The 26,119-nt window shown below is 42.8% G+C and overlaps 2 protein-coding genes and 1 pseudogene across 2 annotated transcripts; 1 reads left to right on the forward strand and 2 right to left on the reverse strand.

The window, feature by feature from the left end:
• Nucleotide 1: 1 nt before the first annotated feature.
• On the reverse strand, nucleotides 2-4,692 carry LOC118359105 (lysosome-associated membrane glycoprotein 3-like). The gene is made up of 6 exons (XM_035737349.2): nucleotides 2,461-4,692; nucleotides 1,621-1,820; nucleotides 1,263-1,388; nucleotides 944-998; nucleotides 652-825; nucleotides 2-446 (listed from the first exon to the last, which is right to left on the reverse strand). Exons 1-6 carry the CDS (start codon nucleotides 2,504-2,506, stop codon nucleotides 304-306), a joined length of 744 nt encoding a protein of 247 aa, XP_035593242.1. The 5' UTR covers nucleotides 2,507-4,692; the 3' UTR covers nucleotides 2-303.
• A 4,364-nt stretch (nucleotides 4,693-9,056) lies between these two features.
• Nucleotides 9,057-13,530, forward strand: LOC118359106 (kininogen). The gene is made up of 8 exons (XM_035737350.2): nucleotides 9,057-9,353; nucleotides 10,235-10,554; nucleotides 10,709-10,825; nucleotides 10,923-10,998; nucleotides 11,223-11,395; nucleotides 12,022-12,129; nucleotides 12,317-12,415; nucleotides 12,567-13,530. The coding sequence occupies exons 2-8, from the start codon at nucleotides 10,342-10,344 to the stop codon at nucleotides 12,897-12,899; spliced, it is 1,119 nt and encodes a 372-aa protein (XP_035593243.1). The 5' UTR covers nucleotides 9,057-9,353; nucleotides 10,235-10,341; the 3' UTR covers nucleotides 12,900-13,530.
• A 132-nt stretch (nucleotides 13,531-13,662) lies between these two features.
• On the reverse strand, nucleotides 13,663-24,937 carry LOC118358664 (phosphatidylinositol 4,5-bisphosphate 3-kinase catalytic subunit alpha isoform-like; annotated as a pseudogene).
• Nucleotides 24,938-26,119: the final 1,182 nt, after the last annotated feature.

Below are 26,119 nucleotides of genomic sequence, written 5' to 3' on the forward strand. Positions count from 1 at the left end.
ATGCATTTGATGATAATGTATTTCAATCCAGCTGGATAAAGCCACACGGGAATGTATGCACTATTCAAACCAGAATATAATCTCCAAACATCAAAATTCTAAAAAATGTACACAGAGCTTTCCTATAAGTGTTAACCACATTCACATATTTTTTTACTGTAATAATGTTATTTATATTTTCTTTGCAGAAATATTTCATATTTAAAAACAACAATAGTGTCTAATTGGCAATGGATAAAAAAACATTTAGGAAATACAAAACATGGCTATAAAAAGTGTTCATGTTTTTTGCATGAAGCATTCTCAGATCCTGTCATAGCCAGCTTGTCTGTGGTGGTCCCGGATTATCAGGAATGACAGGACAGCAATCAGCAAGAGCCCCACAACCGTGGCACCACAAATAATGGGAATGATCTTCTTGATGAAATCAGCCCTGCACTCAACCTCTGAAATGTCATAAGGGGGACATTAGAAAACTACATCTGGATCTTAGCACTTTGAATAATTGTTTTTGATGGGCTGAAAGGACAAAACATTACGTTTACAATGTTACATTTCAAAGCATTAAACCATATATAACCTTACAGTAAAATCATAAATAAAATGGTTTTGTAAATCGTGAACAGAAAGGCCCCAGTTAAAGTGACCTACCCTCTCCAAAATTCCCATTGGTGAGTTTGAAAGCTTGGAACTGAAGAGACACAATCTTCACTCGAAGGTTCTCAGACAGATGAAACTCGGTCTGAGAGTAGCATTTGAGGCTGCGGCCAGCGGCAGTTGGGAACAGCTTCTCATGTTCTATTACCCCAGAATAGTTTTTAATTCCTAATTGTGGAAGAACAAGATCAGCCTTGTTTTTCTGACAATGACATCTGTAGAAAAAGATATATGCATTTGTTTCACATCATGTGTCTATTTTGTGAGATGATAATGGTTAACTTACCTTTGCCTGGTGCCAAATTACCTGTGATCTTTGACACATAGGTCAGGTTCCCTTCCTGTGGGTAGACAAATACTTAAGTGTTTATTCAAAGCCAAACATGCAAATCATCATGCAAATGTATTTGAATGAGTATGCTTCTACTCAGAGCCATGTATAATCTATGACTCTGCTTCTGCTCGTTATGGAAACGTCAACCTGTGAATTCACAGCCATTATCTCAGTACGAGTCAGAAAGGATATGGGGCTAAAAAGGGTTTCCAGTTATAAAATGTGGTCATACGTGTCAGACATGAGAAAATGGACATTTCTGAATTTGTACCTTTTCAAAGGTGAGATTCAGATCACCTCCCTTTCCTAGAAAAGCCAGGGAGAGAACGGACTCTTTTTCAGCACATCTACCAGTAGTCTTGGTGGTGGTAGGGTCTAAGTTGAAATAGGAAGGTTTCTGGGAGAAAAAAAGAATCAACGTAGCATTGGGTTGGAAAAGGACAAAAACAATAGCAAACAAGTGATGTTGTAGGATTTACAGCTACTTATATCATATTAATCTGTAGCATTTTTTTGTGGCCGTTGTCTATTTTTCACAGTTTGGTAGCAACCCACATGAGATCTCACCCCTGACAAAGAAGTGCTGAAATGTACTAAACAAAAAGTGCTGAGAAAGTGACTGCCCCTACCTTCTTCTCAATAACTACGTACTCAACTCCCATGGAGAGTTTGATGCACGACGTGCCTGTAGGGTCTTTCAGCACATAGTTTCCGGTGACAGGAACAGTCTCTTTGGGCTGAAGGACAGGCCTCTGTGGTAGGTTGGCCTGTTCAGTGGGCTTAGGATCCAATGCAGCAGTCATGAGGCTGTTTCCTGTAAAGGGGTATGCTGTGAAGTATAAAGTGAAACAGTTTACAGAAACCACAAGACACCATTCATAAGCACCCTTTGGTTTCAGATGCTTCTTTTTTTTTAAACTTTTTTTAAAAACAATAAACCTAAATAAGCTATTCTAACAACTTGTTTGGTATTACTCCATGTGTTGAAGTGGTCATGATTATGTTTTTAAAATGTCATGAAGTTTACGAGCAATTTTTTACACTCTTAGAAAAAAGGGTTCCAAAAAGGTTATTCGGCTGTCCCAATAGGAGAACCCTTTTTGTTTCCAGGTAGAATCCTTCTGGGTTCCATGTAGAACCCTCTATGGAAAGGGTTTTTACATGGAAACCGAAAGGTTTCCACCTGGAACCTATAAGGACAGCTGAAGACCCCTTTTAGGTTCTATATAGCACCTTTTTTTCTAAGAGTGCACTCAACAGAGCACTGTTAAAGAGTACCACTGTTATCATCTCAGAATCAAAATCGGATTCAAATGCCCTATATTATTCTGTTTGCAGATTAACGATTCCATACTTCGTGGTTAACTGCATTGCAGCATTGCCTAGTTTCAATTTATATCAGACTACCACTAACACTGAATAGATTAAACATTATTAGACATTATTAGATAAAGGTGCATGTAACTCACCCATTATGATCACAACCAGTAGAAAAAGTATTGTTTCACGATGCATGTTGTTGCTGAGTTTGTCTGTCTTCTTGTGCGTTCAGTTAGGTGTTTGTCACCAAATGTGGGTTGTGAGATGTGATGTGGTGAATTCCACTCCAGAAGACCAAAACATTTTGCTCAAGTGATGAGCACATTCAAGGGGAGGGGCAAAGAGTGTTTAATTTTTAAATGATTTAAATGGCTGATGGACAGTATGTGATGTAACTAACTGCACCTTGTGCTGTTGCAGGTCAGATATGTTCTGTTTTGTGTCGACTCAACTCTTTAGCCTGAAGCTAGCTTTACTAGGCCCATCTCCCAGCTATCCAAAGAGGTCCATCAGCCACTACTTGGGCTACAATACCTCTTTTTGCCAACTGGCTTTCCCGACTCATCATGACTGGACCACCGACGTGACTCGCCCAATGGGGTTTTTATCAACTGGCTCCGCCTTCGCACCGTCCCCTGAAATCCCATCCACTAGCATGCTACCCGCGGCCTGCTAGCTGTCCAGAGCACATCGGACTGTTAGCTTAAGAGGCCCATCGGGCAAATAATTTGGCCACTATACCTATTCTGCCAATTGGCCTGGTTTACCACACAGAGCCCTGCTGATCTGTCTGCCAATGCAATAGCACGAGGGTGCCACAACAGACTTTATTTCGTCGCGACGTCCCTCCAAGGCCCTTCTGGTAGATTCCTAGCCCCGGCCCGCAAGCCGCCTGAAGCCGCTCACTGGACTCCTATGATTACTCGGCTACGCATGCCTCTCGCTAACGTCAATATGCCTTGTCCATTGCTGTTTTGGTTAGTATTTATTGCCTTATTTCACTGTAGAGCCTCTAGCCCTGCTCAATACACCTTATTTAAAACTTTAGTTCCACCTACCACACATGCGGTGACATCACCTGGTTTAAATGATATTTCTAGGGAGAATATCTCTTTCATTGTCACTCTATGCACAGGTTTACCCTCACTGTATCCACATCCTACCATACCTTTGTCTGTACAACGCATCACCGGGGGCAAACTACCTGCCCTCCAGGACACCTACACCACCCGATGTCACAGGAAGGCCATAAAGATCATCAAGGACAACAACCACCCGAGCCACGGCATGTTTACACCGTCATATCATCCAGAAGGCGAGGTCAGTACAGGCGCATCAAAGCAGGGACCGAGAGACTGAAAAACAGCTTCTATCTCAAGGCCATCAGACTGTTAAACAGCCACCACTAACTTTGAGTGGCTGCTGCCAACATACTGACTCAACTCCAGCCACTTTAATAATGGAAAAATTTGTGAAAAATGTATCACTAGCCACTTTAAACAATGCCACTTAATATAATGTTTACATACCCTACATTACCCATCTCATATGTATATACTGTACTCTATACAATCTACTGCATCTTGCCATCTTTATGTGATACATGTATCACTAGCCACATTAAACAATGCCACTTTTATATGTTTACATACCCTACATTACTCATCTCATATGTATATACTGCACTCGATACCATCTACTACATCTTGCCTATGCCGTTCTGTACCATCACTCATTCATATATCTTTATGTACATATTCTTCATCCCTTTACACTTGTGTGTATAAGGTAGTTGTTGTGAAATTGTTAGGTTAGATTACTCGTTGGTTATTAGCTTAGGAAGACCACCAAAAATTCTGAAATTTGAATTCCAAATTACAACATTTTCAGACAAGATAGAACTGCCAAAGGGGGCGGTGTTGCAATCTACTGCAAAGATAGCCTGCAGAGTTCTGTCCTACTATCCAGGTCTGTACCCAAACAATTTGAACTTCTACTTTTAAAAATCCACCTCTCTAAAAACAAGTCTCTCACCGTTGCCGCCTGCTATAGACCAACCTCTGCCCCCAGCTGTGCTCTGGACACCATATGTGAACTGATTGCCCCCCATCTTCAGAGCTCGTGCTGCTAGGCGACCTAAACTGGAACATGCTTAACACCCCAGCCATCCTACAATCTAAACTTGATGGCCTCAATCTCACTCAAATTATCAATGAACCTACCAGGTACCCCCCCAAAGCCTTAAACACGGGCACCCTCATAGATATCATCCTAACCAATTTCCCCTCTAAATACACCTCTGCTGTCTTCAACCAAGATCTCAGCGATCACTGCCTCATTGCCTGCATGATGGGTCAGCGGTCAAATGACCTCCACTCATCACTGTAAAACGCTCCCTGAAACACTTCAGCGAGCAGGCCTTTCTAATCGACCTGGCCGGGGTATCCTGGAAGGATATTGATCTCATCCCGTCAGTAGAGGATGCCTGGATATTTTTAAAAAATACCTTCCTAACCATCTTAAATAAACATGCCCCATTCAAGAAATTTAGAACCAGGAACAGATATAGCCCTTGGTTCTCCCCAGACCTGACTGCCCTTAACCAACACAAAAACCTCCTATGGCGTTCTGCATTAGCATCGAACAGCCCCCGTGATATGCAGCTGTTCAGGGAAGCTAGAAACCGTTATACACAGGCAGTTAGAAAAGCCAAGGCTAGCTTTTTCAAGCAGAAATTTGCTTCCTGCAACACTAACTCAAAAAAGTTCTGGGACACTGTAAAGTCCATGGAGAATAAGAACACCTCCTCCCAGCTGCCCACTGCACTGAAGATGTCACCACTGATAAATCCACCATAATTGAAATTTCACACTGTCACCACTGATAAATCCACCATAATTGACATCCAGAACAGCCACTTTACAATAAGCATTTTTCTAAAGAGGTGGCTGGCTCATGGTGATTGACTTTCCACTGGGCTGAGCGGGAACTGTACTTCCTCAGTGGTAGCTGCCCTTGTTTGGGTGTACAGCTCCGTAGGCAAGCACCATGGTCTTGTAGCGGATCCCAGTGGAGAGAGCGGAGGAGCGGGGTGACGTGAGACCACAGGCAGGGAGCCCAGCCAACAGCGAGTTGCAGTAATCAGACAGCACTGGATTAGGACACGCCGCTTCCTGTGTGAGGCAGGGTCGTACTCTGCGGATGTTGTAGAGCATGAACCTACAGGAACGGGCCACCGCCTTGATGTTAGTTGAGAACGACAGGGTGTTGTCAGGATCACGCCAAGGTTCTTAGCGCTCTGGGAAGAGGACACAATGGAGTTGTCCCGTGATGGCGATCATGGAACGGGCAGTCCTTCCCGGGAGGAAGAGCAGCTCCGTCTTGCCAAAATCCATTCTGCCAGACATGAGAGATGTTCACCACCTGGTCAAAGGAGGAAAGGAAAGATTAATTGTGTGTCTGCATAAATCCATGTGAGGTTATGACAGAGCCAAGTGACTTGGTGTATAGCGAAGAGGGCCTAGAACAGAGCCCTGGGGGACACCAGTGGTGAGAGCGCGTGGTGAGGAGACAGATTCTCGCCACGCCACCTGGACCCTGTTCTGGGCCGTGCCGGAGATGCCCAACTCGGAGAGGAGGATCTGATGGTTCACAGTATCTGGTCTAGAAGGATGAGAGCAGAGGAGAGAGAGTTGCTTTAGCCGGACCCCCGTGATTCTCAGTTGAATGACTAGCTTGAAACCTGACTGATTTGGATCAACATTCTGAGAGAGATAGCGGGAGAGCTGGCTTTTTTGGAGAGAAAGAAAGAAGGGATACTGGTCTGTAGTTGTTGACATCGGAGGGATCGAGTGTAGGTTTTTTCAGAAGGGGTGCAACTCTCGCTCTCTTGAAGACGGAAGGGACGTTCAGGGAAAAGCGAGGTGAGGTAAGGGAGAAGGTCTCCGGAAATGGTCTGGAGAAGAGAGGAGGGGATAGGGTCATTGTTGGGCCCGGCCGTCACAAGGCGAGATTTCATCTGGAGAGAGAGGGAGAAAGAGGTCAGAGCACCAGGTAGGGCAGTGTGAGCAGAACCAGCGGTGTCGTTTGACTTAGCAAAAATGTCGTCGACCTTCTTTTCAAAATGGTTGACGAAGTCATCTGCAGAGAGGGAGGAGGGGGAGGAGGATTGAGGAGGGAGGAGAAGGTGACAAAGAGCTTCCTAGGGTTAGAGGCAGATGCTTGGAATCCAGAGGAGGAAAATACCAGGGAGGCCTCCATTCTAAGCCCTGTTCTGTGAGCTCTTTCAAGGAGAGGAGGTTGAGGAGGCAGAATCAAGATCAGAAGGTTTGAGCAAAACAGATGTGGGAAGTGTTGGATGAGACTGACCATTGCCAAGGGAACAATAGGTCAAAAGAGGAAAGGAGTGGAAAGAAGGAGGCAGAGAGGAATGAGTCAAAGGTAGACGTGGGAGGTTAAAGTCGCCCAGAACTGTGAGAGGTGAGCCGTCCTCAGGAAAGGAGCTTATCAAGACATCTCATTGATGAACTCTGGGGGACCTTCAGACAGATGGGTAAGGGGAGAAAGAGAATGACCACTTGGGAGGTCCACCACCCCGCTGACCAGAAGCTCTCGGGGTGTGCGAGAACACGTGGGCGGACGAAGAGAGCAGTAGGAGCAGTGTTATCTGTGGTGATCCATGTTTCCGTCAGTGCCACCTCCACTTTCCACCTGGCTACACCCCGGTCAACAGCACTGCACCCCCAACAGCAACTCCTCAAGCCTTCCCCATTTCTCCTTCTCCAAAATCCATTCAGCTGATGTTCTGAAAGAGCTGAAAAATCTGGACCCCTACAAATCAGCCGGGCTAGACAATCTGGACCCTTTCTTTCTAAAATGATCTGCCGAAATTGTTGCCACCCCTATTACTAGCCTGTTCAACCTCTCTTTCGTGTTGTCTGAGATTCCCAAAGATTGAAAAGCAGCTGCGGTCATCCCCCTCTTCAAAGGGGGGGGGACACTCTTGACCCAAACTGCTACAGACCTATATCTATCCTACCATGCCTTTCTAAGGTCTTCGAAAGCCAAGTCAACAAACAGATTACCGACCATTTCGAATCTCACCATACCTTCTCTGCTATGCAATCTGGTTTCAGAGCTGGTCATGGGTGCACCTCAGCCACGCTCAAGGTCCTAAACGATATCTTAACCGCCATCGATAAGAAACATTACTGTGCAGCCGTATTCATTGATCTGGCCAAGGCTTTCGACTCTGTCAACCACCACATCCTCATCGGCAGACTCGACAGCCTTGGTTTCTCAAATGATTGCCTCGCCTGGTTCACCAACTACTTCTCTGATAGAGTTCAGTGTGTCAAATCGGAGGGTCTGCTGTCTGGACCTCTGGCAGTCTCTATGGGGGTGCCACAGGGTTCAATTCTTGGACCGACTCTCTTCTCTGTATACCTCAATGAGGTCGCTCTTGCAGCTGGTGAGTCCCGGATCCACCTCTACGCAGACGACACCTGTATACTTCTGGCTCTTCTTTGGACACTGTGGTAACTAACCTCCAGACGAGCTTCAATGCCATACAACTCTCCTTCCATGGCCTATTTATTGCCTTACCTCCCTTGTCTTACCTCATTTGCACTCACTGTATATAGATTTTTATTTTTCTACTGTATTATTCACTGTATGTTTGTTTATTCCATGTATAATTCTGTGTTATGGTATGTGTCGAACGGTTGTGCTTTATCTTGGCCAGGTCGCAGTTGTAAATGAGAACTTGTTCTCAACTAGCCTACCTGGTTAAATAAAGGTGAAATAATCTTCTTTTTTTTATTACCTAAAAGCATAGTCTAAAAGTAGGTTGGTTCATTTAAAGGTCATATGTTGAATCAGAGCGGACTGGTACCAGAAATCGTCTCTGGTATTTCTGAAGAAAAACCCGGTAAATTTCTTTCCTTGAGGCCCACATTATTAGCCAGATAATGATAATTTTGTGCAACCCCCCCAAAATAGACAGGCCCACTAGGTCAAAAAGGAACCAGCCCATCTGGTCTGTTGAATTCACATTTTTTTATGATAATTACTTGTTTGCATTAGCCAGGAGTTAAAGATGTTAGCCTCTAAATTGAAAATATGTTTTACATTGGTTAATCAAAGATTGCATTTGTATTATTATTCGTATTATTATTTTTATTTTTTATTTTTATATTTATTTAACCTTTATTTAACCAGGTAGGCTAGTTGAGAACAAGTTCTCATTTGCAACTGCGACCTGGCCAAGATAAAGCATAGCAGTGTGAGCAGACAACACAGAGTTACACATGGAGTAAACAATTAACAAGTCAATAACACAATAGGAAGAAAAAAAAGTGGAGTCTATATACATTGTGTGCAAAAGGCATGAGGTAGGCAAATAATTACAATTTTGCAGATTAACACTGGAGTGATAAATGATCAGATGGTCATGTACAGGTAGAGATATTGGTGTGCAAAAGAGCAGAAAAGTAAATAAATAAAAACAGTATGGGGTGAGGTAGGTAAAAATGGGTGGGCTATTTGCCGATAGACTATGTACAGCTGCATCGATCGGTTAGCTGCTCAGATAGCAGATGTTTGAAGTTGGTGAGGGAGATAAAAGTCTCCAACTTCAGCGATTTTTGCAATTCGTTCCAGTCACAGGCAGCAGAGAACTGGAACGAAAGGCGGCCAAATGAGGTGTTGGCTTTAGGGATGATCAGTGAGATACACCTGCTGGAGCGCGTGCTATGGATGGGTGTTGCCATCTTGACCAGTGAACTGAGATAAGGCGGAGCTTTACCTAGCATGGACTTGTAGATGACCTGGAGCCAGTGGGTCTGGCGACGAATATGTAGCGAGGGCCAGCCGACTAGAGCGTGCGTACAAGTCGCAGTGGTGGGTGGTATAAGGTTCTTTAGTGACAAAACGGATGGCACAGTGATAAACCGCATCCAGTTTGCTGAGTAGAGTGTTGGAAGCAATTTTGTAGATGACATCGCCGAAGTCGAGGATCGGTAGGATAGTCAGTTTTACTAGGGTAAGTTTGGCGGTGTGAGTGAAGGAGGCTTTGTTGCGGAATAGAAATTATTGCACCAGAGTTGTAGTTGGTTTCTGGGAATGGCTGAGCTCGGGAAATCAAACTATGCGTAGGCAGGCATTGGAGGAAATCGGGGTCAAAGGTTGAAAGGGACAAAGTATCTCCTAAAATACACAGTACTGCAGCAGTGTCAATGCAGGTCAGGCTTAACTCTGCATTGACAAACTGACAATCATTTTTGGAAAGTGTCTGGTTAGGCGTGATATTTATCCATCCAAAGTCTTTATTGTGGTAGAGAGGTTGTCTTATTCCCTCCCCATTTACATCTAAATAGCAGAGACCTTTATTATTGTATTACCGTATGACACCCACTTAAAACTAAACTAATATTTATGTTTACTTTAGGGATAGACAATTAGTTTTCATTAGACCAAAATGTTTTGATATAGTGGCTACTACAGGTTATTCCCTTGGAATAATGTGTCATTTGACCAACACATTCACAGCACAGTAAGATAGGTTTAATCCCTTACATTATACAGGAGACAGGAAAATAAACCCTCGTCAGGCACGTGAATCTAACCTAGGTGACTCGTACACTTGACTCTTACATAGTTCATTATCAGCCATGTATGGATCTTTTTAGATGTGTCAAACAAACTGGTGCCACAACAAGTGACTGTTGGAAGTTAATATCTCATTAAACATGTCCATTATTTTTCTCGCCATAAACTCTCTCCAACTCAGAAAAGGGTATTGATTTTTAAAGAGTGCAGGCATGGTGGTGACAGCTGATAAGTAAACATTTACTCCTCTGTCACTGGAACTGCCTGGATGGCTTTCTTTTTTTGTGTGTGAACAGTCTCATTTTATTTGAACAGGTTCGTGTTGGCGAATAGACTACAGTCAATCATTTCAGAGGTAGGAGTCCAGTAGGGAACGAAATCTGGTCTCACATTTGATTCTCTCTGGACCTGGGACATTCATTATGAAACTTGGAGTGAGACTGTGTGTGCTGGTGGTGTTCTCTCTCCAGCTTTGGGCTCCAGGACAGGGGCAGGAGCTGGAGCCAGAGCAGGTCCTGGCGTTCTGTGATGACAAAGATGTGGAGGCAGCTGTGGACTTGGCCCTAGTCAAGTATAATGAGAAGCTTCCTTTTGGAAATCAACTAGCACTCTACCAGATTCTGGAGTCCTCAAAGGTAGGTGGCTTAGTGATTGAGAATATTGTAATGGTATATTTAGTCATTTATCCTGTCCTATTTGCATACATCTTGAGTTCATTCTGTTGTTGAAGATGGAATACGAACATTCCTACACCGAGTCACAGTCCAGTATTGCGTTCCTCTCTTGTAGGCTCAGAATGACTCATGCACTCAGTACTTTGTGGAATTCAATAGCAGGGTCACTGACTGTCCAGCAGTAGGAGACAAAGTCTGGAGAGACTGTGACTACCTCCCCACCGGGAACAAGGTACATTTGAATAATTTTGCTAGGTGAAGAATGCATTGTTATTAGATTACATCTCTTGGCAATTAAAGTTTTTTTCCACTTTTTCTTTGTTTATTAGGTGCCAAGGCCTTGTAAGGCAACAGTCCACATGTCAGAGACAGATAAAAAGGTCCTGGCAGTTTTCTGTGACCCAGGTGGTTAGTTTTTCACTTCACATCAAGCAGACCAAGCCATACAACACCAACAAGTCTATTTCTAGACAACCCAATATATATTGACCATAGAATGACACATGCTGCAGAATATGTATTTACAGTGACTAGAATCACCCAAACATTCTGGGAAAAATGTGGCTAAAATAATTTTCTTTGAGCAGCTGAGACAAACTGTGATACTGACAACCCTCTCTGACTTCCAGTGGAGGCCCCTGTTGTTGCTGAACGCTCCACATGTCTGGGGTGTCCGAGGGAGATTGATGTGGACAGTGAGGACCTGAAGGATCCCTTGACATACTCCATCACCAGGTTCAATGCTGATTCTGACTCCAGCCACCACTTCATCCTGAACAGTGTTGGTTTCGCTACTAGACAGGTACATGTAAATCAGTTGCAAATCTCACTGGGAGTTATTGAACATTACAAAGACTAGCCAACTACACCCCCTGGTGGAAAGTTAAGCACCATGACTCTAAACACCTAATTCAATTCAAGCCTGATTCACACAATAGGGCCCAACCAAGTCAAATCATGCTGAGCTGAACTAGACCAGGGCTGGCCTGGTTACATATCCACCATAGCTTCTGAACCCATGCTGGAAAGGAACTTGTGAAAAGGAACTATCAGAGCCAGCATTGTACGGTCGGCGCCCTATAGTGTGAATCAGGGAACAGCGTAACCAGTTGGGATCGGGGGTATTGGGCCTTACAACAATGACAAACAACACAAAGAAACAGAGATTTAGAAAAAAATATCATATTTTGTAAGAAGATAAGTATCTTTGCTCATCCCTTCCGATGGAAACACACCAAATCATCACCTTGGTTCTGGCATTGGGAGGTGTGATGCGTGTGGCGAAATGGATCTTTATGGTTGTGACCGTTGGACTGCAATGCACTTGTTTGCGTTAGGAGTGTCATTCCAGAGTTCATTGAGTGGGAGGGGGGGGCTCAAACTATTGTATTTCAATAACATCTACTTTCTTTCACACGCTCTTCTCAGGTGGTTGCTGGATTCAGGTATAGACTGATGTTCGATATGAGGAAAAGCAATTGCTCCAAAGCGGACCACAAAGAGCTGAACGACGAATGTCATCCAGATGCTGATGTGGTAAACTCCATTAGAGCTCATAGTATTTTTTTTAAAATAACCTACTGTATTTGATCTAATATATGATTCTGGTGTGGTAATACTTCTGTACGTAAATGAAATACATTTGATAATAATTCACTGTCGTGTGTTGTATCATGAATGCTTGTCCCTGGCATCGCTATCATCTTGTATGCTATCTCACTAGGAACTCGCTCACTGCAATTCCACTGTAGATGTGGCACCTTGGAGGCATGAGACTGCAGAAGCAAATGTGGAATGTGCACCGGGCCCCCTTGACAATTTTGTGAGACATTGTGCAAACAGTACTAACATAGCATATTAATGATGCTCAGAAAATCTGATAAATGAATAGGGCAGTGATGTGTAGCTGTACATTTTGGGGATTTGTGCTAAATGATGGAGGATTTTGACAAGAACAATCTTTCCATTCACAGGAAGTCTTTAGAAGAAGACCTCCTGGATGGTCTCCCTTGAGGAACTTCAACAATTTTGCTGAAGTTAAAACAACCCAAGCTTCTACTGCTTCAGCCAAAGAGGAGTCATCAGAGGAGTCTCAGGAGCGCAGCCCGACTGCTGTGACCATGGCTAACACAGACCCAGAGCCAGCCCTGCCCTCTGTGGCCCCCACCACTGCTGCTGAGAGCCCCTTCCACTGCCCCTCCAAGCCCTGGAAGCAGTTTGTCCCCCCAACAACCCAGAGGCCTGCACAGGACAAAAGCACAACACCTTTGCCAGTGGTAGAGGAGGGCTTAAGTGATTTAATCTAGCAGTGAAAAAAACAAGTGCACGCTGTATAGTGCATTTGTATCATAAGCACATCTGCTGATTTGAAATGAAAAATTACCAAGCTTTTATAACTCTCTCTGACAATGCAGTTCAAACTTGCTTTCGTATTCCTTCAAATTTGTAAAAGTGCATCTAGACTGTTTAGCCATTTGATACAAAAAAAAACAAATAACTAAAATAATTCAATTGTGCTGGGTGCTGTTGTTCTGTAAAGCAACACACAATCCACAAATGCAAGTACTTAACTGAGAAGTTTATTTGTACACTGTCACATAACACTCAAATAATTCTAGTCAGTCTGGATACAATGCAAGTATTTAACCGAGGAACAAAAACTGAAACACAAAGTATACTGTATTTAATAATGCAGATGTCACTGGTTAGAAGTATTATTAGTTGTTCCTATAGCGTCAAACTTTCTTTACAGCTGTTTATCAGAATGACTAAAATAATATTATTTTAACCAACTCTCATGCAAGATGACTGCGTAATAAATACAATCATAGTAGCATGGTTGATAGTAATGACAAAATACAGTATATTAAAAATATAATTCAATATGTCTATAAACCTAAAAGTACTGTATTAAATAAAGAGGAGTAACAAAGATGACCCTTGAACCTTGTTCTTAAATAACAATTACACCATTTACACATCAAATGATTATTTCCTTTTACACCAATGTATAGCTCAATAAGTTGACACATGTCTTTGAATTTCCTTCTGTAAAGAGACTTGTTTGATGACCAAACTATTTTAACATTCACAATCGGTATGGATTTCCCTGTGCTAACACTCCGTGCTATATAGCAAATGGCCCTGACAGCTTTGTTTTCAACATACAAACGTGGTTTTTATTTCTTCACAATGCCTCCCCTGGTGCTGTTCAGCAAGTGGGAAATATTTACAAACCGTTTACCACACTCACTGTATTATATTTACATTTCTGACAAGGTGGTGCAGACATAGGACTAAGGGCAGGGGAGATCTGTGAAGCCCTCTGGAAGTTGGAGCATTTTGCATTTTTGAAAACCCTGTAACTGCAATTTCCTGAAACCTCGAGTCTTAAATTATATAAATCAATGTAGCAAACAGTAGTCTAATTAACAGTGTTGGATCGTGAATTAATTTTGAAGTGGTCTCAATGACCCCCTCAGCGCCCACACATTATTATAAGTTATATTAAGGGGTAATGAATATTCTAATAAGCGTCTTTACGTGGACAGTCCAGTGAAAATGTAAACTGCTTTCTTTCCGGAACAGCTCTCTCTGCCATGAGTCTCTTTCCGTTCACAAAAGCACGTCTCTGCTCTGCTAGTCAATGTGCTTGCGCCTAACACCGTTTCAGAGATCAGAGCATGTTCCGCCCGCTAAATATGCTACACAGTTTCTGTTCCTGAACGAGTGTATGGTGCAGTTATTTTACGAGTGAAAAGCAGTGCAGCAGGCTTATTTCAAAACAACAACAAAAATGGTATAGTTTAAGCTTGGTATCGTACCAATGTTCTTTGACCTCGAAATGTGTGCACACGATACTCAAAATGGATACGGGTTGGCAGGTCCGCTATAAGCTTTAAATGAATGCATCTGACAAAATGTAGATGGAAAGGGATACAATTGCTTATAAGACAGTCTGTTGAAAAAGTACCCACATGTCATACTTGAGTAAAAGTAAAGATACCTTTTATAAAAAATGGCTCAAGTAAAAGTCACCTAGTAAAACACTACTAGAGTAAATGTCTGAAAGTATTTGGTTTTAAATATACTGAAGTATCAAAAGTAAATGTAATTGTTAAAATATACTTAAGTATCAAAAGTAAAAGTACAAAACATTTCAAATTCGTTATATTAAGCAAACCAGATGGCGCCATTTTCTTGTTTTTTTAAATATTTAATTACAGAAAGCCAGCGGCACATTCCAAAGCTCAGACATAATTTACAAGTGAAGCATGTGTTTTTAGTGAGTCTGCCAGATCAGAGGCAGTAGGGATGACCAGGGATGTTCTCTTGATAAGAGCGTGGATTGGACCATTTTCCTGTCTTGCTAAGCATTCAAAATGTAACGAGTACTTTTGGGTGTCAGGGAAAATATATGAAGTAAAAAGTACATTATTTTCTTTAGGAATGTAGTGAAGTAAAAGTAAAAGTTGCCAAAATATAAATAGTAAAGTAAAGTACAGATACCCTTCACTGGAACTTCACTAGAACTATGGGGCCTAGCCCGAACCATGAAAAACAGCCCCAGACCACTATTCCTCCTACACCAAACTTTACAGTTGGCACTATGCATTCGAGCAGCTAGCATTCTTCCGCCAAAACCAGATTAGTCCGTCGGACTGCCAGATGGTGAAGTGTGATTCATCACTCCAGAGAAAGCATTTCCACTGCTCCAGAGACCAATGGCAGCAAGCGTTACACCCCTCCAGCTGTCACTTGGCATTGAGCATGGTGATCTTAGGCTTCTGTGCAGCTGTTTGGCCATGGAAACCCATTTCATGAAGCTCCCGACGAACAGCTATTGTGCTGACGTTTCTTCCAGAAGCATTTTGGAACTCGGTAGTGAGTGTTGCAACTGAGAACAGACGCACTTCAGCGGTCCTGTTCTGTGAGCTTTTGTGGCCTACCACTTCGTGGCTGAGCCATTGTTGCTCCTAGACATTTCCACTTCACAATAATAGCACTTACAGTTGACCGGGGCAGTTCTAGTATGGCAGAAACTTGACAAACTGACTTGTTGGAAAGGGGGCATCCTATGACAGTGCCACCTTGAAAGTCACTGAAAGTCATCATTCTACTGCCAATGTTTGTCTAGGGAGATTGCATGGCTGTGTGTTCGATTTTATACACCCCTCAGCAATAGGTGTGGCTGAAATAGCAGAATCCACTCATTTGAACGGGTGTCCACATACACAATATATACACACGTATATGTTAGGCTTTCTATGGTAATGCAGATACAACCATTGAGCGATTCACATAACATAAAAATAGACACAAAACTGGCTTTCATAGAATCAACAAAAACTGTTACAAAAGGCAAAGTGTGTTTTTTTTCTTGATCACTTTCTGAGAAATATGTTGTCATTGGGGAAAAATCTTCCAGAAATAGCCACTTCTTCAGATGGTACCTTATTTCTCACCAGCATATATCAGAGTTATGCTTGAGAACATTATGGAGAATTCAGAGTTTTCACCTGAAAATGAATGTCCTTCATATGAAAGAGGTGTCATTATGGAATGAAAACCGTATCCCACAGCTTCTATTTAGAGTCGCCTGAGTCAAACTATTATCGAAAGGTTTACACTAAGAACACAATAGCAAACACACACAAACAGTGCTGACTAGCTGCCTCAGAACAGCCATTAAATATCTCACATTCACTGATCAGACTTCATCCACCTCCCAACATTTACAAATAAAGTATTATGTTCACAATGTACTGCCCCATTCTCCCCATTCTAACCTACAGCACTGTGACATTCATATAGTTCACAATCCAACTGCACCATTGACATGATCAAAACATCAGTTGCAAGATGTGACTATGACTGTCTAGCTTAATGCACTTCTCAACATTCATTATGACCAAGCTCAACTGAAGGTGTCTCACTGAGCAACAGAGGTGTGTTACCATTGACCTCAAAGACACAAGAGGGAGAAATCCAGCCCTTGCTCATTGTATGTCAACTACATTAAGGTTTCCTTTCTACACTGCAATATTTCTTGACAGCACATGCATTACTTCCAGCACTGCTGTAGTAACACACACAGCCTGTGTGTGTGTCCCCAAAAATAAACATCTGCACAATCTGCTAAATATGATGGCAAGAGGAGTATGACAATGGATTCAAAAACTGGCGCTAGAAATACCCACCAAATAGAGCCATTGGGCCTCAATGGAACACTTTTACATCCAGAGGTGACTGAATTCATACCTTGTTTTTTTGTGGGGGAGTTCCTATGTACCGTGCATATTCAACAGACATTTACGTTACAGGAAGACACCTATACCCTGTGACCCTGTAAAGGTGACAGGCAAATTCTTCTCTTTTACAAAAATGAAAGGAACAAGACAAATAAACACAGAGGGAAGGTGTCTCTTAGAAGAGAAAAGTGTACACAAAAGGTTCAAAGAAAATGTATGGACAAAACACTAGTGACGCAGTGGTCTAAGGCACTGCATCTCAGTGCTAGAGGCGTCACTACAGACCCTGGTTCGATTCCAGGCTGTATCACAACCGTACGTGATTGGGAGTAACATAGGGCGCCGCACAATTGGCCCGGGGTAGGCCGTCTTTGTAAATAAGAATGACTTCTTAACTCACTTGCCTAGTTAAATAAATAGTTTAAAAAACAACGGTTTTAGAGAAGGCGAGTTAGTTAAGCTGCTGCAGGAAACAAATACAGTTAAAAAAAATACAAAAATATCGCTCTGGATTGTTAAGTGCTCGGTTAGACAGTCGGGCATCACCCATCAGTTCATGAGGTATGGATGTGTCGCTCACAGTTGGCAGGTGTGTCCGGCAGGGTGAAGGTATCCCTGCCTGGGCTCAGTTGAGTGCGTGCTGGCAGATGGTGTGGAAGATCCAGTCCATCTTGGGGGTCCAGCCGCCGTGGTGGGCGTCGTTCATCTGCTTCATGATGTAGTCCAGGGCCTCCTGTTCAGTCTTGTCCAGTGCCATGGTCTTACAGATGTATGCAACTGCAGCTCAGGGATCCCGGAGCCCAACATCATGGAAAACAGGTTGGCATGTTGCCTGATGGCCAAGTAGGCCTTATAGCACATCTCTTAGAACCTGAGAAACAGAATAGGAGGGAAAATGCAGAAGAATCAGTATATACCATTCCCCTTGTTGCCTCGGAATTCTCTAGCCTCAAAAAATCCGCCCCAAACATAAATTTGGCCATTGCAATATATAGTCTATGTTGAAAATGGTTGATTTAGCAGTATATACTGATATCAGTCCATTTGTTAAAGCAGACAGTATGGAAGAGTCTGTAAAAAATCATGACAATAGCTTGAGAACTCAGGTCCTACCTGCCCATCATCCTTCACCATTATGTTATTGTTGTGTCTGTCACCGATGCCTAGGATGAAGGTGGTCACACAATACCCAGCACAGGATCGTGTAAACAAGCAATTGGCCAGGTCATACATACATACAGAGTTACAATGTCAAATCTGAGCCATGATTTACGATTTTCAAACCAACTCAATTGTGAAGGAAAGTGCCCATACGACATATAGTTTCTTCATGTCTCTCCCTTGTTCTTGTCTTTGAGCCACTTGTGTAGTTCTGAGCTGTTGTACTGTAGTGCCCCCTTCAGGCCACATTTACACGATCTGAATGATGTCGTGAGAGCTCCGCACCACGTTGATCAGCCCCACATGGTCACCTAGAGACATGCAGTTGTACGGCAACATCCTCAGGTCTAGACCCTGGTTCTGTCAAATGTTCTCCATGATTCTGATGATCTGAAGTGTTAGCATGTTCTGTCGCAGGTCTGAAACAAACAAAGTCATATTCAGTGTGCCATGGCAGAATTGAAATATATTCCATCCATTTAACCAAACTGATCCAGTACAACATTACAAGGTAAAGCTCTTCTTTAGAACGCAGAATGAATATGAAACCTGACTCGGACTCAACATCTCCATTTTTTAATATGATCTCATTGTTCTGGAAGAGGATCTAGTACATGATGTCAGGGTTTTCCCAGTTGAGCCACAGTGGCCTTTTGGCAGATTACATGATTCTGCACTTCTCAAGCCTGGGGGTGTCAGAGCATTTTACAAGGCACAAGCAACACATGCAGCTGCATTAATTTCATTGATCAATTGGATGAACAGTGTTAGAGTGCCAGTCGTCTGCACTGAGGGGCCCAGCGGCTGAGCACTTCGGTTGACAATCGGTTTACCGATGACATTTCACATTTTCATGCATGAGCAGAACTTTATGAGGGGGAACTAGAAAGTTTCCCTTCTCTCTCTTAGATCAAATTAATGTAATATTCCCACTAGGGCCATTTAAGAGAGATTGCTGACCATTTTAGCCATTGAAACAGAATGCCCCATCTACAGTTTCAATAGTGTCTATATACAGAATGTGGGTAAGGCACAGGAGTGCCAGTGTGGCATGCCCGCCGTATGTTTCCCAGCTGGTGTGCAGGGTTGAGAGGAAAGGTGAAGTTCTGCAAGGCATTCATGTAGTCTGGCGTCCTCATCTGCTCCACCAGGAACTTCATCTGCACCTGCAAGGGCCACAAGCTGTGAAGATAGATGTCCTATTTGAAATGTGAAGCCTAGTTTTCACAACATTAGGTAAACAGAGCCACTGATGTCAATTTCGGAAGTGAAACAGAAACGCGGAACAGTAAGCTGAAGCCACAGAGATTCTCTAACAGATCATCATGTTGCACAATAAGCCTGAGTGTATTAGAAAGAGAGGGAGTGCTGGGTTACTTTCTGAGTCTCGCCCTTCTCCTGTTTGAGGATGTTAGTGAGGTTGATGAGTTTCTCCATGGCCTCCACCTGTCTGCATAGGTGCTTGAGGTACATGCCACAGGCGTGGAAGTAGGACTCCAAGAGCAGGCCGAACCGCTGGCTCACCGTCTTATTGTGCATCTCAGACCTGGGGCACATAATGGACAGTGAATGTGGATGAGTAATAGGGCATTAGCAATTAGTCACCTCTGTGAAAGTAATGGAATTGACTCAGTAAAGTAACTATTAGTAACTCACTGTAAGTGCCAGAAAAATAAATCCTATCGTTTGGTTAGTGAAGGCCTTTTTCAGCAGAAATCGTTCCAGTGGGTTATCAAGGTACTGCTCATATTAAGAACCTGACAAGAGAGTATGGAGATTATAGTCATTATGACATTTTATATTTGACAACCGTCCAAACAATCAAAGAAACGTGAGAGGAAAGCCACTCTGGAAGCCAAAGCCAAATAAATCCTACCTGGACCAACTGAATGAGGTACTGAGAGAGTTTGTCATCGGTCAACTACTTCTCAAGGCACCGAACTGCAAAGTCACGGGTCATGGGGTCTGAATAGTTACAATCCAGCAGCTCCATGGCTTGCTCTGGTTTATTGCTGGCCAATCCTTCAGAAGGCAATACATCCATGAGCAAGAAAAACAACAGTAACTTCACCACTATTACATTGGTATAAGTGCTGCAGTAGAAGAGGATTCAATTCCCACAAGAGTTCACAGAAAGGTGACTGAAGACTTTCAAAATACATTTTCTTTCATTCTCCATTTTTGAGAGAAGTGTCTTTAAAAAATGTTGGCTCCGTAATGTTAAAAACAAACATGTCACCTGCGCTACTTCATCTCTTGAGTTCCACTTGACAGCCAGTAGGATCTTGGGAAAGGTATAATTATACACTATTGCCTGGTGAGTAAGCGACAGTAGACATGCTAGTCAAGGCCTCACTAGGTGGTTCTGTCCAGGTAAAGTGTGGTGGTGACTACTGATTCTAGTTCTGTGGTGGTGACAGTACTGCTTCTGACAGGAGCTGTGCATCCAGAGGAAGTCCTGCTCCTGCTCGGTGATCTCAAACAGAGGGTCTCGGTTGCGAACCTGTCTCAGCTGCTCGCTATCACTGTCTGTGAAGGTGTGGTCTCGCGCCACTCTTTTACTCTGCAAAGGATCAGACATCACATCAGGCCAGCTACCATGCACATTGAGTGTACAAAACATTAGGAACACCTTCCTAATATTGAGTTGCACTCCTTCTTGCCCTCAGAACAGCCTCAATTCCTCAGGTGAATGGAATCTACAAGGTGTTAAAAGCGTTCCACAGGGTGCTGGCCCATGTTCACCCCATTGGTTCCCAAAGTTGTGTCAAGTTGGCTGGATGTGCTTTGGGTGGTGTAGCATTCTTGATAAACACAGGAAACTGTTGAGCGTGAAAAACCCAGCAGCTTTGCAGTTCTTGTTCCCCTAAAACCAGTGCGCCTGGCACCTACTACCGTACCCCGTTCAAAGGCACTTAAATATATTGTCTTGCCCATTCACCCTCTGAATGGCACACACACACAATCCATGTATCAATTGTCTCAAGGTTTAAAAATCGTTCTTTAACCTGTCTCCTATCCTTCATCTACAATGATTGAAATGGATTTAACAAGTGACATCAATAAGGGATCATAGCTTTCACCTGGTCAGTCTATGTCACGGAAAGAGCAGGTGTTCCTAATGTTTTATACACTCAGTGCATATCCATTTATGCTATTACCTGGCCTGACTGGTAGTAGTTGAAGCCCAGCTCCCTGGATATTGTCCAGTTAGCATGCTCTTCCACAGTGGTCATGTCTGGGAACTTGACAGGATAGTTGAAGTAGTCAAACTCCAGCTCTAGACAGGGTGTTTCCTGTGTGTGCGAAATATAGGCATTATACTGTAATAGGAACTGAAGATCACAGAAATATAGAGTGGTCATATTAACATGCTAACTAACATGTTTACCTTGTTGGGGTTGAAGCCTGTGACTTTGATGGGGTTGAGGTAGGTCCTCCAGGCCGTGGGGTACAGGCCACAGGTTCAGAGCCATCTTCCCAGACACCAGGGTGTGAGTGCAGTCATAGAGGTTGACGTTCCCCCATGCCAGTGGACAATACTCCTGAGGGGAGGATCATGGTCAAAGGGTGGCTTCGGTTACTAACACACATATTGTGAATGGCCATCCTTCCACAAAGAATAGTGAATGCAGGCTTATGTTAATGTTATATGGGGTACTTGTAACTAACAACACAAACATCCTAATTGCCCCCTTGTGGAATAAAAGTCATACTGAATTGAATTGAAAAGAATAGGAGGCAAACAAACAGACAATGTTTTAGTTCCAAGTTAATTGGCTTCGAGGTATAAAGTAGGTTGCTCGCAAAGGATGGCCTTTAGAGACATTTATCTCTAATTCATCATAGGCACGAAAACCCATCTCTCCGACGTTCAGGTGATATCACTCAGCCCAGGTGTTGGTTACAGTCTTCATGCCTAGGTTACACAGCCATGATCGCTCCACGCCACAAGTCGATAAGTAATTCAACATGCACATAGAGGACACCTCGGGTCATTCAAGTAAGACCATTCAACACTGTTCTAGCCAGTGGGTATCATTTATACTCTTAAAGGTCTGGGGTGTCTGATTAAACTCAGTGCTTGCCTCCTTCTTCCCCTTCCTGCCTTTCACAGAGCAGATGGAGAGACAGAGGCGGGAGCCCGGTGGATGTCTGGAATGTACATGTCGTATGTCAGCCACTCGTTTCACCTAGGAGACAAGCACAGCCACGGTAAATCACCCTGAACCAATTATAAGTGTAAAAATCACAGATCAACACATTACCATCGGATAAATAGCAACAATATATATCTTGATGAGTGAGTCACTGTCTGTGACAGCACGTGTTTTGTGTGTGTGTAAAACTTGGAATTAGAGCACGGCACACGCTGCGTGTTCACGTTGTCACAAATCTGCTCCCCTCCATGGTAGACGCCGATTCGAACATAAATCTTCATGGACAACAGGAAGAATAGACAACACAAAAAATAGGGACTTGCCTCTTCACTGTTGACGTTGTGACTGGTGTTTTGATGGTACTATTTAATGAAGCTGCCAGTTGAGGACTTTTGAGGCGTCTGTTTCTCAAACTAGACACTAATGTACTTGTCCTCCTGCTCAGTTGTGCACCAGGGCCTCCCACTCCTCTTTCTATTCTGGTTAAAGCCAGTTTGCGCTGTTCTGTGAAGGGAGTAGTACACAGCGTTGATCGAGACTGACGAGTTTCAGAAGAAAGTTCTTTGTTTCTGGCCATTTTGAGCCTGTAATCGAACCCACAAATGCTGATACCCCAGATACTCAACTGGTCTAAAGAAGGCCAGTTTTATTGCTTCTTTAATCAGAAACAACAGTTTTCAGCTTTGCTAACATAATTGCAAAAGTGTTTTATAATGATCTTTTAGCCTTTTAAAATGATAAACTTGGATTAACTAACACAACGTGCCATTGGTTGCTGATAATGGGCCTCTGTACGCCTATGTAGGTATTCCTTTAAAAATCTGCCATTTCCAACTACAATAGTCATTTACAACATTAACAATGTCTACACTGTATTTCTGATCAATTTTATGTTATTTTAATGGACAACAAATGTACTTTTCTTTCAATAATAAGGACATTTCTAAGTGACCTCAAACTTTTGAACGGTAGTGTATATATTTATTTTTTCTTCTCCACACTTTGAGGTTGGAATAATACTGTGAAATTGTGAAGTTTCAGCCTGTTGTGGTGGGATGGAGCTTTGGCATGCCTGGTGGCATCACCAGGCGGTAAATTAGTTAATAGACCAATAAGAACTTAAGAAATTGCTTTGTGCTAAGAAACTGTTTTTAATTGTTGTTTTTTACCATTTTAATTGAAGACAGTCACAGTAAGGTACTTAATTGCTACTCAAAAATGATTTGCTATTGAGATAATACAAAAATGGCTGCATTGGACCTTTAAGATATAGACCTGAGTCAGAACTAATGTTAGGCTTCATGTATATGCATTAGTTACATACAGTGCTCATTAGGGCCCAACAAACAAACCTCTTGGAGCATTTATCCAGGAGGTACTCGTCACAGCCGCACACTTTGAGCATGTACTTGCCCTGGTACTCCTGTACACACATCTTGAGTTGTTCGGGGGACAACAGCATGCTCCTGGCTTTCTTCCGAATGGCCTCGGCTATCACCTGTTCTGGCACACAAATCATGGTTGATCTTCAAGGTGTATTTCTGCTTGTCGTTGTTGGGAGAGACGATCACCCAAATCACTACAATGATTTGACCTATAAAATAAGGAACAGAAAAGAGAATAATCATTACCACACACAGGCTAAGAACAACCTTGAAAGAGATTATCATGAAAAGGAATAAGGATCATTTTGTTTGTTGCTTATTAATGTTGCTTATTAATGCATATGTGTTGACAAAGTAAAAACAGGTTGTTGTTTGACACCCACTAGATCTGCCTTAGGCATCTTGCAGAATCATGACATTACAATCACATTGCTTGATTTTAATTGATACAACAATGCCTACCTTTGTTCAGTTTGCCATGGATGTGCTTTGGAAGTTCTTGTGTCTATTCCACATTGGGAGGGTAAACATATTGCGAATCCGGAAACAAAAGAAACTCACTTACTGATATGATGTTTTAGAAGATATCTAATATAAACGTAAGCCTGTTTAAAAGTTATGTTTACTCTCTACAAAGAGGCAGGGTAGTAAGTAGCCTAAGTCTTACCAATTTCTCTGTTAAGAATTTTCTCCTCTAGGTTGCCAATGGGTTCCATGACCTTCAGAAAAGGCTGAAAGAGCCTGAGATCACAGTCTCCTAGTTTCATCGTATAATTCCTCTCGCTCTGCATCCTGTGTAACACTGATAAATATGTAAGAGGCATGTAGTAGGAGATGCAGGGGGTACTTCCTGGCCTCCTTGAACAGTTAGTGTTTGATGGCGATGAGCGTGGGCTCACGAAGGCACTCGAGGGTCAGGATCATCCCGTTTGGTAACAAGAAGTCCACAAAGATCCTGGGGGGGGGCATCAAATATAATTTGCCAAAAGATGGCCCAGGGGGCATTTCTACAGTCCACACTCAGACAAAGTTCATAGAGAATAGTTCCTTATCTCCTGAAGAAGAAAAAAAGAGCACATTCAAATGATAAAAACAAACATCATACCGTAGCTTATATCCAGCCCCGCCTCTTGCTGTAGTGTGACTGTGTAGAGTTCCACACCCCTCCTGGGCAGCAGAATAACTCGCCATGACTCACCAGACCCTAATGCATGAAAACACTACACCTAATGACAAACTAACCTATGTTTTGATAACAGCTATGCCGAATCATGTTTATTTCCATCAATGTCCATGATGATCTAGCCTACTCAGTATGTGAGTCACATGACAAACAGAAATTAAACCTGTCTCCAGAAGTGAAGTTATTACTCCTCCACATACAGCGAGAGCCTACAACATTTGTCACCAAATACCAGAGTTTTCCCTTTCCCTGAGGGTGCAACAACAAGTAGCCCTATGGTATACAAGGTAAGCTCTACAAGACCTTTAACTTGTTTTGCTATCACTGTCTAAAGCCATTAATGGCAGTAAACATGCAGCTAACAATGACAACTACTGTACGGCAAGGAAAACAGTTATGCTCTGGTCAATGTGAAAGGTCAGTCTTGTCATCAGGGTGCAAGCCAAATGAGGGAGCTTCCTCAAACACAGGATGTGGAGAAAGGAAACACTAATCCTAGTTTATTTGAATACAGAAACATGTATTGCTGAGGATATAGACAACAACAAAAAGGATTAAGACTTTGGTAATTGACAAATCAAACAGATGTGGCTTCTTACCTTAAAAAGAACTGGGGCCTCAATTATTAAATGTGCACACACATGAAAAAGACTCTAAAACTTGCATTTGCCATTTTTCCCACAAACTGTTGGTATTTATCAAATTTGAACTTGAAAGGAAAGTTTGCCTATCTCCACTCAAATCTCAGACCATGAGTACGCAGAACTTAAAATGAATTAAGAATTGTATTACAAGCAAATATTGTTATTTTGGGGGAAATTGAGGTGTTTGACACACAATAATAAAAATTATGTTTTTAAAAACAATAAAAAATAGCCTAATGATAAAATGGATACATTTACCATTGGTAAGAAGATTGCCTAGCAACATGTAGCCTAATATGTTTGATTGACTTATTGTATGGAGCTGTATGGAGAGTTCATCAATGAGCTTGATGCCTTGATAAGCTCCTTTCCTGAGGACGGCTCACCTCTCACAGTGCTGGGTGACTTTAACCTCCCCACGTCTACCTTTGACTCATTCCTCTCTGCCTCCTTCTTTCCACTCCTCTCCTCTTTTGACCTCACCCTCTCACCTCCCCCCCTACTCACAAGGCAGGCACCTTGCTCGACCTCATCTTTACTAGATGATGTTCTTCCACTAACCTCATTGCAACTCCCCTCCAAGTCTCCGACCACTACCTTGTATCCTTTTCCCTCTCACTCTCATCCAACACCTCCCACACTGCCCCTACTCGGATTGTATCGCGCTGTCCCAACCTTCGCTCTCTCTCCCCCGCTACTCTCTCCTCTTCCATCCTATCATCTCTTCCCTCTGCTCAAACCT

The sequence above is a fragment of the Oncorhynchus keta genome, chromosome 26 (assembly GCF_023373465.1).
Source record: "Oncorhynchus keta strain PuntledgeMale-10-30-2019 chromosome 26, Oket_V2, whole genome shotgun sequence".
In the NCBI taxonomy this organism is placed as follows: Eukaryota; Metazoa; Chordata; class Actinopteri; order Salmoniformes; family Salmonidae; genus Oncorhynchus; species Oncorhynchus keta.